Source organism: Pseudopipra pipra, chromosome 5 (genome assembly GCF_036250125.1).
Source record: "Pseudopipra pipra isolate bDixPip1 chromosome 5, bDixPip1.hap1, whole genome shotgun sequence".
NCBI classification, from domain to species: domain Eukaryota; kingdom Metazoa; phylum Chordata; class Aves; order Passeriformes; family Pipridae; genus Pseudopipra; species Pseudopipra pipra.
Genome location: NC_087553.1, coordinates 63088387 through 63104768, shown reverse-complemented (window position 1 = coordinate 63104768; position 16382 = coordinate 63088387). Strand labels below are relative to the sequence as shown.

At 39.1% G+C, this 16382-nt stretch overlaps 1 protein-coding gene across 2 annotated transcripts in view; it reads right to left on the bottom strand.

The window, feature by feature from the left end:
- Positions 1–16382, bottom strand: part of RELN (reelin) — a 279986-nt gene that overhangs the window by 8111 nt on the left and 255493 nt on the right. For both annotated transcript variants that reach the window (XM_064656747.1, XM_064656748.1), the window contains exons 49-63: positions 15571–15764; positions 14212–14468; positions 13293–13447; positions 12625–12839; positions 12168–12345; positions 10702–10877; positions 9381–9487; positions 8721–8963; positions 8004–8179; positions 6373–6446; positions 5432–5593; positions 4931–5088; positions 3877–4096; positions 2709–2906; positions 2209–2307 (exon numbers count right to left, since the gene is read on the bottom strand). In XM_064656747.1, coding sequence (XP_064512817.1) covers positions 2209–2307; positions 2709–2906; positions 3877–4096; positions 4931–5088; positions 5432–5593; positions 6373–6446; positions 8004–8179; positions 8721–8963; positions 9381–9487; positions 10702–10877; positions 12168–12345; positions 12625–12839; positions 13293–13447; positions 14212–14468; positions 15571–15764 — 2612 coding nt within the window. The remainder of the gene's footprint in view (positions 1–2208; positions 2308–2708; positions 2907–3876; positions 4097–4930; positions 5089–5431; positions 5594–6372; positions 6447–8003; positions 8180–8720; positions 8964–9380; positions 9488–10701; positions 10878–12167; positions 12346–12624; positions 12840–13292; positions 13448–14211; positions 14469–15570; positions 15765–16382) is intronic.

Here is a 16382-nt window from a genome sequence, read left to right as displayed (position 1 = left end):
ATTTTACAGGTGAAGAAACTGAAGTGCTGGGGGTAAAGTGATTACTGTGAGGTGGACAAGTGAAATAGCAGACCTAAGGAAAACTCAGGTGAGAGTATCTATTGCCAAGGAAGTGTGCCTTCTTTCAGAAAGCCTTTCCAAGGCTTTATTGAACCCTTGGCAGGTTACTTGCAAATAAATTTCAGGAGGCCTACAGAATATTTTGATGAATTAGAAGCTGCAGATAGAACTTAAGCAAAACAGAGGGGTTGAAGGCACCTGTCAGGTCTGAGCACATGCCAGCATATGAACCATGGCATGTAATTTTGCCCTGCCTGAGAGCAGCATGCCTCGCATTTTAGTGAGCAGGGACTGGAACTGCACTTCTGGCCTTTGGGAAATATGCTGTCGTGGCACTGTGTTTTACAGGATCTGGTAAGGGAGAAATCTGTCCAGTTGGGTCTGCCTTCCTCTGTGGATTGTACAAGGTGTCACTTGAACAGGGTGGAAACTCTCTGTCTCTAGCCTGATATTTTGGCCTTAAAGCTCTTTAATAGCACCAAAATAAGAGAAGGGAGTATACGCTGTCTGCCCACCTGGTTTCTTCTCTAGGCAAGATGTGATTACTTGCTATGGCATTTGGGCATTTCTATTGCTGTCCACTCTAGTATAACATATCTCATGTGACTGGTTGGTACCACTCAACTTGTGTGTCTAATCTATAACCTGGCAGATCTCATTGTCTAGGACATTCTCCATATTTCAGCTTAAAAATCACTTTTTAAAGATCTGCTCTGTTCCTACTTATACTCCGTAATTCAATGCTCAGGTTGATTGGTTACATTATGGTCTATTTTTTTTCTTACATGATTTTTTTCTGTTTGTTTGTTTATTTTTGCTTTGTTTTGTTTTTGTTTAAAAATTGCAAGGGAGAAAGACGGGGTAATATTTCAGAATGACCAGTTCCCTTTTTCATGGTTTTCTAAACACTATGAATCCCCTGCAGGTTCATACTCTTCGATATCTTTCCTGATGCAGCATCGTACAGCCAACTAAAGCAGGAACATACCCATCCCTCTCCTTTTTTCCTTCAAGTTTTAAGCTTAAATATTATGGAAGCAGAGCCCAGCAAGGTGTGTAAAAGCAGCAGAGCGTGTACAATTACTCAGTGTTGGGACCAGTTTGGTTTGGGGTTGATATGAGTGCCATGCAAGCTGGTGCTTCTCGGTGGAAAGGAGAACAGGGCTAACTAGCAATCAGATAATTCACTTTGCTACTGTTACAAAACATTACTTGCAGTGTCTCTGCTAATTCAGAAACCTCATGGTTATAATTACACCGTCTGGAGGTTATCTAAGCCTAATTTCTTCATTGCTGGTTTTTAAATTGTTCAATAAAAAGAATGTTTGAACCTAGCTATGGAGCAGGCACGCCTCTCTCTGCCAACCACTGCCAGCGATGAGTTCCTGCCCGGGAAGCCACTAGCATCTCACTTCTACTGGAACTAAATTGTTAGAGAAAAAGCAGGTCATCTCTTCGTGATGCAACACAGGAAAAACGGGTTAGCTGCCAGCGAAACCCATCTCAAGAATGGGAGAATCAGGAGGGTGCAGACTTGGTAAAATCTTGACAAGGGGATGAATATAGAGCTCGGACCATAGGAACCTGATATAGTGAACCCTGTTTCTGAACAGTATCCTTCTTACTAAAAAAAGGAAATGAATAAGGCATTAGTTGCTAACACAAATTTTTAAGAGGCACAACAACATTACTTTGTGCAAAGAACAATACAGAAGAATCTTTTGTATCTTTGAAAGGATATAAATCAGCCTTATGTGGCAGCACAGCGTTAAACAGGAATATCCTTTCCATGTCCCAGCACAATAATTTTTAACTGCTTAAATGCACTTTTAACTGCTTTAAATGCAGTTAGTACTGCATTACAGGACCACACCAATACCTGGTGGTGACAAAGCCCCACTTTCCCTCCTGCATTTTTCCATGATGCACAACACATACCTCTGCTGTGCCACTTATTTTGTGGCCGTCTTAACCGCTGACTGTTGAAGTCAGGGCAGAGCATTAGGAAAGACAGGTTTTTAAAGGTTTCCCTTTGAGAAAGGATTCCCTGGGCCACAGTGGTTCTTACTGAGCTTAACACTCGTGCCATGCTGGAGAAATTTCAGTGCTTTCTGAGATGGGGTGGGATGAGGTGAAGCTGATACTCACAGGACGACTTCTACGTGGTCCAAAGCCCACTGATCATGACCTGTCCCGTTGTGACGGGGCTGCCACCAGCGCAGTAGGACTCCTTTCATTCGTGCCTCCCTGTCAACACAAATGCAAGAGCCTGTGAGAGATCCAGGCTTTCGGTGTTTTGCATATCCCTATCCACCCCTCGAAAGGAATTGAGAGCAAAGTCAAATCATTGTTTCTACATCACTGAATGTCAACACACTGTACATGCAAAGCCTTTAATGGTTAAAAATTCACACAGATAAGGAGTATTTTCCCCCTTCATAACTCCAAAACAAGTATTATTTCTGTTTTTCTTTCAAGTATGTTGATAAATACTAGGCTGGAATTTCTTAATCAGCCTTCTCCTTAAGTTTTCTTTGTTTATCCTCTCATCAACCTTTTTTCTTGCACAGTGATACAAAGATAGATTATTTCTTAGCAGAAAAGTATCTTGTGCACTTAGAGGTAATGAAATGAGACTAGGTACTCACAGGGGAACATTATAAGACACTCTTTGGGCTTGTATAAAGTCCTTTGGCTGATGCTGTGCAATTACTTGCCATGTAATTCCATTATTTACACTGTACTGGAGGAGCACTGCCTTGTCTACAGTGTTAGGATCACTCAGATTGGTATTGCAACTGTCTGTTTGTGAAATACTTCCAATTTGCAAAACAAACATGATTTTGCTGTAAAACACAGAGAGAAAAGGTATTTTTAATAGGCAAACGTATTCAAACAAGAATGATGGCATTTCCAGGTTTATTGCAGTTTCCTTACTAAAACAGACCATTCTCAAGAATCATTACTTTAGCATGCAAAATAAACTGTTCTCACATCTTTAAAGCACATCTATCAAAGTAATAGTTTACTATGTATAACATGTTGCCATACAGTTGGAGGCAGTTGATCCGATTTTGCAATGTATCTCCACAAAACTGAGACAGATAAAATTGTAAACATGCAAATGAATGTATGAAAAATTTAAAAGGGAAAAATAAAGGTTGAATACAATAAAGTGCTTAAAAGATATAACATATTCTACCTGGGTGTTTAAGAACAGAAGAATCTGATTTACATCTGGCCCATTTGCCAGTTCATCCTGTTTCTAATCTTGCTTTAGACAACTAAATATAAACCAGTCCTGAAAGCTGTCACTCTGTTAAGAGCCAGCACAGGCTGGTTACATTTGTTTTTCCATGACCAAAGAGGCTCAATAGATGAAAAAGATAGTCCTGTTCATTGCCAGGTGAATATAATTCCATTTGACAACTGAAATGGGAAAATGAGCCTGTAATTACTAAATAGCATCTTTAGTCACAACTGTCGTGGAGGTACATACAAACATGGGATTTGTCTTATCAGATCAGGCACTGGTCCAGGCAGTCTGGTGTCCAGTCTTTGCCAACAGCTTCATTGTCTGTGCTGGCTTACTAGACAGTGCTCTGTTGGGCATGATGAAAACATCTGACCTTTTCATCTCTCATTGCTTCCTTCTCACTCTCAAAATGAAGCATTTTGCCAATCCTAATGTTTTCTGCCAGCCACATCTGACTGCACGGCACAGCCAGGTCAGTCCATCCATGTGGCTGTGCATATGTATGAAGAGCCTCCTTTCTCGTGAACTGCTAAAAAAGATTTTTAGGCTCAAACTGTTACCTTGCTCGGGTGAGATCCAGAGGCTTAGTCACAGCTTGTCGTATTTGACATCCATTAAAATAGAGCGAGTCTCCATGGGCGTAGGGTGCCAGCTGTCCACATCCATTCCCTATCACTCCCCCCTGAATGGTTTCCCAGTTTATTTCAGTAACTCTTTCAGATTCAAAATTATCTTTAATATAACTGGGCAGATCATGGCTAAAACCAGAGCAGTCATCACCTAAAAATGACAGAGTGAAGTTATAAAACACACAAAAAACAAAAGACTTGAGAAAATTGAGCTACAGTTCATTGTAATTCCATTCAAGGTTGTGGCTCAATATACAGTGTGAGTACAGCCTGAATATATTTTAGCAGATCCATTAATAATGTGCACATTGATATACAGCATTCATTTTTAGAAAATTGAGGCTGTGGGTCGTATTTTTTACAGCAGTATAACTTTAGTATGGTTCTCCTGTTTTGCATTGATGCTAATAGAGAAACCTCTAACTGCTGGTTGAAAACAAATACATCTAAAACATGGAAAGGATCTGATCTTATAAAGCTATGAGACTCTCCTGGAAGACATTAAATACTGGCTCCACTCCCACAAAGCACTTATAGTTTATGAAGGGCACTCAGGTACCATTAGGCATATGCTTAGCTGCATTGAGGGATTAGAGGAGAACACTCTGTCCTGATGGGGCACGGAACAGAGCCCCTTACAGATGCCAGTCACCAACATCTAGATCCCATTTGCACATCCTCTGGGATGCATGTTTGGAAGGAGTACAGGGCTGGGTAAGCAAGTAGCCATGTTCTGCCTTCAGTGAAGGCTGGATGGACTTTACATACAGTGCCAGACAGGAGAGATTACTGACTCAATCCAGAAAGAGTAAGGGGAGGGAAAAGCTGTTATTTGCAGCTCTGACAAATTATTAATTTAGAATTTGTTACTTAAACATTCCAGTGACGAATTTAGACATCATATATGACTTTGTCTTTTTGTTTAATTTTGAGCTAGATTAGACTGCAGTAGATGTACAAGAGAGAAAAACCAAAGAAATTAAACCTTGATATCCTTCGTCACAAATGCAAATGGCTCCAGTGGTGCAATATCCGTGGCCACTGCAGAGCTTAGGGCATGCTTCCCCAATGTACACGTGATCAATTGCCCAGCTTTGTTTCTCTAGTTCTTCTCCCTTCTGAATCCACCTGAACTGAGTCGCACTGTGGACATCAAAATCCAAACACTCTGTTACTATATCTGGCAATCAAACACATCTGTACAGTGATGTTCTAATACACTAGCAACAAATCTAATGGAAAATGTCATATGAAGGGGCTGTGGCTTCAATAACTGGAAAGACACACCCTGAATAGGTGGCCACTATATCACTGGCAGTAGCAACACCTATCAAGCAAAAGCTTCCTGAAAAACATAATTATGTATCAGATCTAAATCCAGCAGTAAAGAATAATTTTTAATTCACCAGTTGTTCCAAGCAAATGGTGCCAGCAAGACAGCTGACATTTTATAGGTCCACAGTGAGCTGACCTTTCAGTAACCTACCTGGATGAGACATGGTCAGGCAGCTGGATAGTTATTCTTCTCCACATGGAGCTGTTGACAGAGTTATAGATGGTAGCTTCATGGAACTGAAATGGGGAGCAGCCAATGCTATTAGATGAGGAAGGAAGACAGTGTGTCTGGACGAGTTGCCATGAGTCTGTCCTGCAGGAAGCAAAACAAAAAAAAAAAAGAAAAGTTTTATAACAACTGAATGAATAGTGAAAGGAAAACAGGTAATTTCAAAGGGTTATGGCATTGCCTGTCTTACTAAACAAATACAAGAGATTGTCAGCAATAGTTGGGGCCACAGATTAATGAGAGGTGAGAGGCTGAAGCACTGGTGCAACCAGCACCAGGTTTGAGTGGTGGAACTCACAGCATAGTTTGGTACATACAGCTCCTCTGGGCTGCATGACAGAAGTATCTATTTGGGAGTCTGCTCCTTAACTCTTACAATGTTCAGAAGAGTCCCCATAGAATTTGCTATATTTTCATTCACAGTCATTTAAGCACAGAATATAACTTTGTTTTTACAAATTATAATGTGCTGCTATACTACAGCACAGGAGACAGTGTTGTTAATTGTTTGCTAGTTAAAGACCCATTTGGAGTTAAGTAACCCTCACTTCATTACAGCTTCATTATGGTATCATACCAAAACAAGTTTCTTGTGCATGTGGTTTCCTGAGAGTATATTTTTAACAGGAGCATGCTCATGACTGTAACTGCAAGCTCAATGCCATGAATCTGTCAATATCTGGGATAAATTATAAGAGAATTTATGGGAGTTCTGTACACAAAGCCCAGTGCTTGCACACAGGCTTTATTCAGATCCTGTTACAACATGAATAGCAAAGTAATTGCTTTAATAAACAAAAGCTCTCTAGGGTTTTAATATCATACTATTTTTTTTTAGATCTGTGTACTCTGCTGTCATTTACCTGGCATCCTTTGTATACTCCAGCATCACTGAGTGGAGGTCCCCACAAGAATTTGCCTCACAGCCAACCACGATCTATAGCACAAATAAAATTGACTGCTATAACAAGTCAGGCAGACATTTGAAGTGATATATAATCAAGTTATATTGTCCTTTTTTTCTTTTTCTTTATGGGGTCTATAAAAGAGATTGCTAACAGATCTTGGACAAAAAAAACCATCAAAAGTGGATAGAATACAAAAGACACAGTACTTCAGATACTGCTTTTACTTAATGAATTTTTCTTAATTGCTACTGTTATCTCCAAACAGAATCCTAACATTACATTCCTATAATCCAAATTAAATATCTAAACAAACATTGTTACTGAAACAAAAAGATACGGTAGCTCCTTGGCATTTCCAAAAATGAAACACCTATGAAATTTAAAATTCATAATGATAAACATGTAGGCATAAACTTCAAGTCAATCCAATTTAAGAACAGAGTTATTCTGAATATTTAAAACAATAGATATATTTGTATCATATTAAAGTGGAAAGATTACAGTACCCAATGTATAGTACTGAATAGATAACAAAAAGCTAAATTTCAAAACCAAACAGAAGCCATGCTAGAGCTGAATTCTTAGTTTAGAAATACAATCTTTACTGTGACTGGTGCAGAAAAAGGGGGAGAGAAGCAGAAGAGAAAAACTCAGCAATAAGACCTTAGTAATACAAACTACTAAATGGGTTATCATAATTTTGGCCTTAAAATAGAGAAAAAAGATGATAGACTGGGTAAAATAAGTGGCTTGAGGGAGAGTCTTGGCACTCAGTAGTAAAAAGCATGTGAGAGTCCTCTTTTATAAAATTTCTTTGAAGGTGGCATGCTGTGTGAGGGGGGAAAGCTGTGCCTTAGGTTTTATATTAGATAGTCAATATAAAATAGGCAACAAATGTTGAGAAAAGGTGAAAATACTGATCAGTGGAAGATGGAAAATTCTAGAACTATCTTGTCAAACAGAAGAACAAGGAAAAAAACATAACAAGAAAATGGATGACTATTTTAATAACCCTACTTTCATATTACTTCCTGGCTTATTTAAGGCAAGGTGCTTGGAGAATGGAAAGCAATTATAAAACTACTTGGCAACAAGTGCAGAATCCCACCTTAAATCAAAGTAAAATACTCAGAAATGTTTCTCTGATTGTTTGGGTCATTTGCCATGACACAAGCAAATAGAACGGGTACTTCTACTTAAACACGCTCGCATTTTCCATATGACACTCCCTTGCCTTTTCTGTTTATTCACAGATTAGGGGAAAATGGCATATTCTGCATCCTGTCTATTCTCATCTTAGAAAATAATTGCTATTATATCTGATGATCCAGTAATTTCAGATAAAAGAAATTAGTCCCTGTGACTAACCCCCAAAGCATACAGTCAGTCAGAATAATTTGACATTTTACATTCAGGCAACCTTTCTGATTCTCATTACTTCAGATTTTCCTTTAATTTCTAGTAAAAAGTCACTATTAATTATTCATTCAGTTGAGCATTCTAGTTGGAAGGGGAATAATTTCTGGAGACACTGTAGATGACTTTTCATTGTGTACTTTACTTTGGAGAGAGAGAACATTTCTTACTTTAAACTGCATCATGTATCCTGGCTGTATAATGAGCTCCCTGGAGGACAGGATGTTGTGTGTTTTGTCCTTCTTCTTGTTTGGCCAGTAGAGATGGAATGATGGATTTCCACAGAACCCTGCAGTCCTGACTGCATTAGGGTAAAAGCTCCAGTTTTCTTCATGAGAGGTGCCTTCTATTAAGATGAGTTAAATATAATTACTGCATTAGCTTGGTAAACATCAAGGCTTAGTAATGAATCCACAGAATCACTAGATACAGTCTTTTAGTAACATAGACACTACATTTATGTTATCTGTAATGACACACATTAAGCTACTAACAGACGTAATAGAGACATCAGCTCCAGAGAGCTAATTAAAATGTTTGAATAATAGTACTTTTAAAATTATGATGAAATAAAAATTTAATAGCAGGAATTTAAATGAAATGAATTGGACTGAAATAAAAATTTTTGTCTGTCTTATAGGCATGTGTATATATATATGTGCATAAATACATATCTGAATATACATGTGTGTATATATATATATATGTATATATATTTACACACTCCTACGAGTAGCATGAAGAATAACATATAAAGAGCATCAGCCTACAAAATAAAAAATTTTCAGAGTTAAAATGGAAGAAAGTCTGCTTGCAAGCTCACAGGACTTAGGTAAAATAAGATAATCCAGACAACAGATAAGCTAAGGTGTGGCAGCCTGTCTTACCATCATCAAACGTATCTACCAGCTGGCTGGGGTTGATCTCTGCTCCTCCGATCAGGATGTTATCCAGAGCCCACTGTGCCCGGTCAGGGCCTGGAACCACGATCCCGTTGCTGATGGTGAACGGCTGCCACCAGCGCAGGCGGGTGGTGTTGGTCAGGGCATGTTCGGGGAGGAGGATGTAGTCGTGCCTGACTGAGATGTATTTTTGGTAATCCATCTCATGGAGCAAAGTCCAGGATATCCCTGGAATGAAAAGATGCAGGTTTAGTAATAAGAACAAGCATAGGGTAGAACCTTTTAAAAGATTTAAGTAAGATAGTAGGAAATGAAAAATAATAGCTATGGTCTTCTGGTAGGCAAATCTTAACTTTCTAATGATAGTTAGCAACTGTTTTTCACTGCAAGAGTAATCTTGTAATCATATAAAGGAATCAAATTGGCTGCAAGCCACTGATTACTGAAATCAGGCAGGAGGATTACGGAAAACTCCCGAGCAACAGATGGAAATTTTAGAAGGTGAAAACACTTTACACAGACAAAAATAATTTTGCAATTAAAAATTAGCTTATTATTTTGGATCTCTGACAACTTCCCAGATATTCATGGTGCTTGGATGCAGAACAAGACTTTAGCTTAGCTGAAACCATAGGATGTACTTGCCTCCGTCAATGGAATAGTCTAGCAGCACTCCCTCCTTTCTGCAAGTTGGTCTGTGGCACGTTGTCATGTTGTTCTCGCTCCCAATTCTCCCCCAGTACTGTAGAAACCTAAGAGTTAATGCATATGATTACATCTGTTAAAGATCTGCACAGAGCCATGCTGAAAATGTTCCAAATGCCAGCATTTTTAAGCAAGTAACTGTGCAAGTACCACAAAGGTTTCCAAAAACATCGCCTAGTAATTCTCATGGGAACTTAATGAAATTCAGCAAAGACCTACCCCTGGGAGGGACTAACTCCTTGCAAATGTACCAGCTGGGGACTGACTGGATGGGAGCTGCTTTGCTAGCAGTTCCCTGTGAGTCCTGCTGGAAAGAGAGCTCACCATGTGTTAACAAGTTGCCCTTATATCAATGAAGGACATAAAAGAAGTTGATGAACTGAGGCAAGGTCAGCGAAGGACACTGGAATGTTTGGGGCTGGAGCACATGCCCTGTGAGGAGAGGCTGAGGGGACATGGCTGGTTCAACCTGGAGAAGATGGCTGGGACTGGGGGACAGCTGTCATATATTGAGAAAATGGGAGGTTCCAACTGGATTTACCAGAGGAAAAAAAAAAATCACTCTGAGGGTAACTAAGCACTGGAACAAGCTGTCCAGACAGACTGCAGGATCTCTGTTCTTGGAGGATTTTAAAGACCTAATGGGACAAAAGCCCTGAGTAAACTGGTCTGAATTCAGTGTTACCTGCCTTTGAATGTAAGGTTGGACTAGGGACTCCCTGAGGCCCTGAAAGGCTGTATGATGCAGTGAACTCTTTTTGAATGACAGAAGTCAGAGTGTGTGGCTTCATTAAAGCTACACAGTCAAGGGAAATGTTGCTGAAGTTGTCTACGTCATGTTCTTCCTTGGCTTGTCTAAAGTGACATAATTCCATCGCTCTCCTGTTAGGTCATCCTTTTCTACAGCATGGGAGTGGAGTGGGTCTTGTATGGGCATTCAAGAGAAGACAACCAGCAGAGGTTATGCTCTGAACTGAGTGAGAGACACAGCTGGTGATGCCAAGGAGACTGTGGTATTTTGCCTCTTTGCAGGACAGGAGTTGCTGATTCATGAGACCCTTTCTGCCGTGCAAGGGTGAGCCTTGCTCTCTGTGACTTATCTGAAAGCATCAGTGTCTTGAGAATCATAATCTCATTAGTGTCTGCCTCAGGTCTATGCTAGTGGTGACCTAGGAATCCCCTGAGCTACAAGCTATGTTACTGCTGCTTTGTCAGTGTTTAACAGAGTTCCCCAGGAAAATGACATGGAAACATGACCTACTTTGCCCCCCGCAGGTCCAGATCTTGAGTGACAGCCTGCCTCACAGTTGCACCTCCAAAATACAGAGTTGTGTCTTCTGCGAGAATTCCACACTCGGTACAGGTATTTCCACCTTCTAAGGACATCCATAAATCTGGTTTAATTTCTTCATTGTCAAAGCGCTCTTTCAGGAAAGTCTGTAAGTAAGGTATGCACAGGTAATTAAGATTTTAAGTCTTTTTGATGACCACAGGTGGAACTGATCTAAACATATCTGAAGGGCTCATGAACACTGTCAATTTTTCTCAGGATGACTGAATATAATCACTTTTGGCTGAATATTTACCCACTTAAAATGATTGGCTAAATGTGAAAATATATTAGGGTTGGATTTTAACATACTTGGGAGGTAATTTAACAAACTAAAATTGGCATGTGAAAATGGGTGGATGTGTTGGGTTTTTGTGGCAAGGTTTTGATGGCAGGGGGTTACAGGGGGATCTTCTCTATGTATGGGAGAAAAAAATATTCTATATTTTTTCCCCAGCAAAACCTAAAATAAAATTTTAGGGTTATTGTAGTGAACATGCATTTATGCAACTATCTGCACAAATATTTACAGTGAAAACCATCTAGAATATATTTCTGATTTCCACTTACCTCCAGGTGCATAAGTGAAATCCTGGCCTTAAGGAGATAGTGGTAGAACTCCCCTAAAATTGCTAGCATTTTATCCCTAATGTCCTTAATGTGAAGGATACATTACTATTTAAAAATTGCAAACAGACAATTATATTTGATCATGTATTAGTATTTCAGCTGAAAAATAGAAGGTTATTTCAAATGAAAACTTAAAAGTTAAATAGTTATATTCTCTTTAGACAGAATTGTTGTTATCCTGTTGTTTCTGTGGAAGATGTACCTATTCTGTTCTTACCTGATGTAGAAAAAATGAGATGGTAAACACAACATTTTAAACTAATTTGGGGTCATTACATATTCTTTTCTAAATATGTCCCATTTTAAATATATTTTAACTTTTAAATCAATAATATCTAACTAGAGTTCACTCACTTGTTATTGATTAACATGAATAACAGCCAGGAGAATTAATTTTCTAATTTTATGCCACTTTCCTGTATTTCCTACTTCAGTAAGGTCTTTCATGATAAAGACAATCTTTCTACAGGTCTTGATCAGATATAATGATATGTGCAAGGGTAATTTAGATCCTATAATTATGATTTAAACATGAACAGTGAACTGTATCACAGCTTTTTATCACAGTGTTATTTGCAAAGGAACAAACCTGTTCTTGAATAATGCAGTAATAATTTTGCTAAAAACTGATGAAAGGGCTGAAAATGGATTTGATTCTCTTCAAGCTGACAGGAATCAAAGCTAAATTTTCAGTGGGAACAATCTCTCCTCTCTCTCTCAGCCAAACACATGCCAAATTAATTCTTTAAAACATGTAGTAAAATTACCTTCAGTGTCTGGGTAAGGTAGCAGTTTGGACCCGAATACCCAGGGTCACAGATGCATTGCTCATTCAGGCAGTCCCCATGACCTCTACAGTTTTCCAGACAACCAGGGCCCAGATAGAAATTATCGATGGCCCACTGCATATCTGAGTATTTCTGGTAGAAGCGAAACCTCACAGGACTAGATATAAAGAAATGAAGAGAGACATATGTATAAATCAACTTTGCTCAATTGAAAAAAAGGTGATTAAACACAATATACTTAGGACTGTACTATCCTCCAAGCTTCCACAAGTAGTGGAAATATCTGTTGAAATTGATTTTATACATATACATAATGTAATGAACATGAATGCTAGTCTGCAGTTTTCTTGAAAGAAAATGAATAAGCAGTTGTATCTCTTGTGTTTCTAGGCAGGTATTCAATCCAAGTCAAAATGAGTAGAAAATTCATACTTACTTGCCCACAAGGCTTTCAGGCAGTGAGTAAGTTACTCTTTTCCATCCTTTAGTGGGAAAGAAGACAGATGGCTGTGAAACACTCCCAGAACATTTTGGATCAGCTGGTAAGCACTGAGGTACTAAGTAACTCCAGCTAACACCAAAGTCAGTGGAATACTGCACGTGGACCTGATTTTGTGCAAGTTTTTCTGAGGTTTTACATCCAACAGAAACCTATCAAAGAAGAGAACATCAATAATTTAGAATTAATCGTGGTGGTGGAGTTTAAAAAAGTGTTTGAACCTGAAAACTGACTGCAGAATTTTTGTTTGAAATGATGGCAATAACATGCCTGTACACTACCAGTCATCTGCATCTTCAGTATTCCCAAGACTGAGAAGAGACACCATAGTGTGAATTTTGTTTTCTTCTAGTTAGATCACATTTCTGGATTTCCAGAGTTTAACACTTGTGCCTTATACCCCAGTACCACATAACAAATAAAGTTCATCTCCCCTCCCACACAGTCTAAGATTTGCATATTTCAGAGAAGGCTACAGATCAGGTGAACCATCTTTATGAAGGGATGTGCAAAGGGCTCTTGCAACTTCCTTGTATCACTGGGCTATTTCCTTAATTTAGGTAAAGGGATGTGTGAAGGGCAGTTTGGGTGCAGGTTTGAATTACCTTGAACTGCATGATCCAGCCTTCTGTAGGAGTCAGGTCGTGGGTAACTGCATAGACCTCTCTGCCGTCATGGCTCCCGCAGATCATGACACCATCAGGAGAATCACAAAATCTCTCGATTGAGCAATCATCATGGAATAACCAGTGTTCATTCACTTGAAAATAAATGGCAACACCAGTAATATACAGTGACAACATAAACTAAAGAACATAGGGAGTAGTGTTAACCACGAAAGGTGATTCATGGCTTTGTTCTTCAGCCTACGTGAGAATTATTTAGTATTGCTCCTGAGAATGTCAGTACCCCATCTTTCCCATGTACATAGGTATTACATTTATCACATTTATTGCTGAAAGCAACTCTTATTACTCTCTTGTATAAGAACTATAGCATTATTTTTTTAATGCTCAAGAAGTAAGGATTTGAGATTTATTTAAAACATAAACTTCTGTTGCACTTAACATTTTTTGGGAGAGCCTTTTAATAGGCACTGCCTACATGTCTGCACAAAGTGTACCCCGGCACTGGTGCTTGTTAAGCCTTGTAAACATATGGAAATACATCTTCTAGAAAATTTAGTTGAACTTAACTTCCCTATATAATATTTTAAAAAATTAAGAAATAGGAAGCAGATATTCAGGATAAGAAATCTGCTTAGAATAACCTGACACTTTTTAATAATTTTTTCTTTCTTTGAAAAGAAATTAGTCTTTTAAAATCCATGCTGTAAAAAAGAAAAGTTTCATTACATCTTTTCACTTCACATTTTGTGAACTAAAAGCAAAAGACCAGACCTCCATGTAGATGAGATTGTCTGTGATCGCCATCACAGTGAGACAAAGACTCAAGAGGCTCAGCAAGATTTGAAAATTAGAAATGCTTCTTGCTCTTTAACTCAGGTCCACGTGGAACCTTTACCTGTAGTTTTGTCCTCCATGAACATGTCAAAGGCGATCCTGCCGGTGGGCCCTGCGTCGGCGGGGGAGCGCTCGTGCTGTGGCAGGGGAGCGCTGCTGAAGGTGTCCAGCATCACTGTCCTCTGGTCGGCTGAGCCCGAAATCAGCACGTTGTCGATGGCCCAGTCGTTCTGGTCCAGCCCATCGTGTTTAGGTTGCCACCAGCGGAACCGTGTCCCAATGGTTTTGGCATCGTAGGGAAGGAGGATGTTCACAAAGCTGAAATACAAAGTGGAAATTAGTTGTAGGGAAGCCACAGAAGGAGAACAATTTCGATGCTCTGTGCCAGGTGCTTTGACCAGGTCTACTACCCGTGTTTCTTAGAGTACATGGAAGTTGGGAAGAGAAGGAAAAGAGTGGATGATCTAGCCTATGTTCTTCTATGGGAAATGCCAGAATAAAAATCTTTCTGATCACTCCCAACGTCATCCCTGGGACAGGGGCTCAGAGAGAGGTGGGAAGTGTCAGCAACCAGACTGGCATGGTTTGAGCAACCTCACTTGCTCTAGCTGTCTTTATGGAACCAAATGCAATGGTCTAGACTAGCAGAGTAGGACCATAAGATCCTAATTAAGGGAAGTGTAAAGAGAGAGAACACTGAAGTAAAATTAAGATCAGTATTTTCAACCTGGAGCTATTCAGCAAATAGCCATGTTCCAGTACAACTTAATTTTTTTCCATTACAGCAGTAGACAACAGTACACTTAAATCTCATGTCCAGTTAAAGTGCTAACAGTTTCTTGGTGTGTTCAAACGAAATAACAAATAATGGGGCCCTCACATTCCCATTTTCTATGAATCCTTATATTTAGTCAGTGAGGAAAATGTCACCTCACATGTATGCATGATTTAAATCTCACAGATATCTGAAAATAGGGCTTGAGTGTGTCCATCCTTTTGATGGATGTCTGCAGAAATTCAGTTTCTCCTCTACACACCATTTTCTAACTAGTTCAAACAATGACTGACTTCTCTTGTCAGTAAGAAACTAGATTGCAAATGTTAGCGTCTTAAAGAACAGGATAAGCATCTCTACAGTAGCTATTAATTTATCCTCCTGCAACCATTTACAAACCTACCAGACTGCTACAGGCTCCTAACTACCCTTGTGTTTCTGGCCTAGCAGCTGCACAAATACTGATGCTCCAGCACATGTGCCAAGGCCATTCATAAACGCTTGCAGGACTGGACAAGCTGAACTTGCAAGGATCTGACATCCAAACCACAGCAGTGATAGGTCCCACAGGTTCTTATGAAACATTCAAGACCACCTTAAGGTGGTAAAGGAAATTACATAGTCAGAAAGGAGGTATCTACAAACCCAGGCTTGCTGAATTGATCATAGAAAATTTCCATTAAGAGGCTCCAGGTGATTCCACCGTTCACAGAATACTCCAGCAGCACTCCTTGGTTGCGGTTATTAGGAGTTATCAGACATCCATACATGAAATAAAACTGGATGAATTCTGCACTGGTGAGGTTCAAATCCACTGTAACTAACATACGGCTGCAGCCCTGAAAAGCAAGGAAAAAATATGCTGCCTGGCAAACTTACGTTCATAAAAAGTGTTAGACTATGCAGTCACTATTATTGCAACCTCATGCTGTAAAAATTCTAAAATTGTACAAATTTTATTAATTATGTCAAAGGTTAAGCTACAACAGAACAATATATATTTTTCCCTGAAGATGTAAGTTCAGTTACATTCCATCTTAAAAATGCCTGTTGTGTACTCATACATATTGCTACTTATTCCTACAGCTTTATGGCATTCAGTATCCATAACTGTGTTCACCTTTCTTCTGAATACAAGAGTTGCAAAAATCCATGCTTCCAGTGTAAATCAGAAGGTTTTCCATGCAGAATTAACGAATCACTGATTATGTGCTAATGGCTCAATTTATGCAAACCATGAAATGCCAAAGCAATTTTGTGTGTTTTCCACAATCCCACAATTTCCACAATAAATTTCACATTGCTTAGTCTATTAGTTAGTGACACTTGCTTAGCCCTACTGGGAGGAAGTGGAAATGTAGTGCTTCTGTTAGTTTAGAAAACTTTCATCAGTTTGAACCTAGTTATAAAATTGATGAAAGAGATCTACAAGCATAAATTTCACAAGTTTCTAAAAT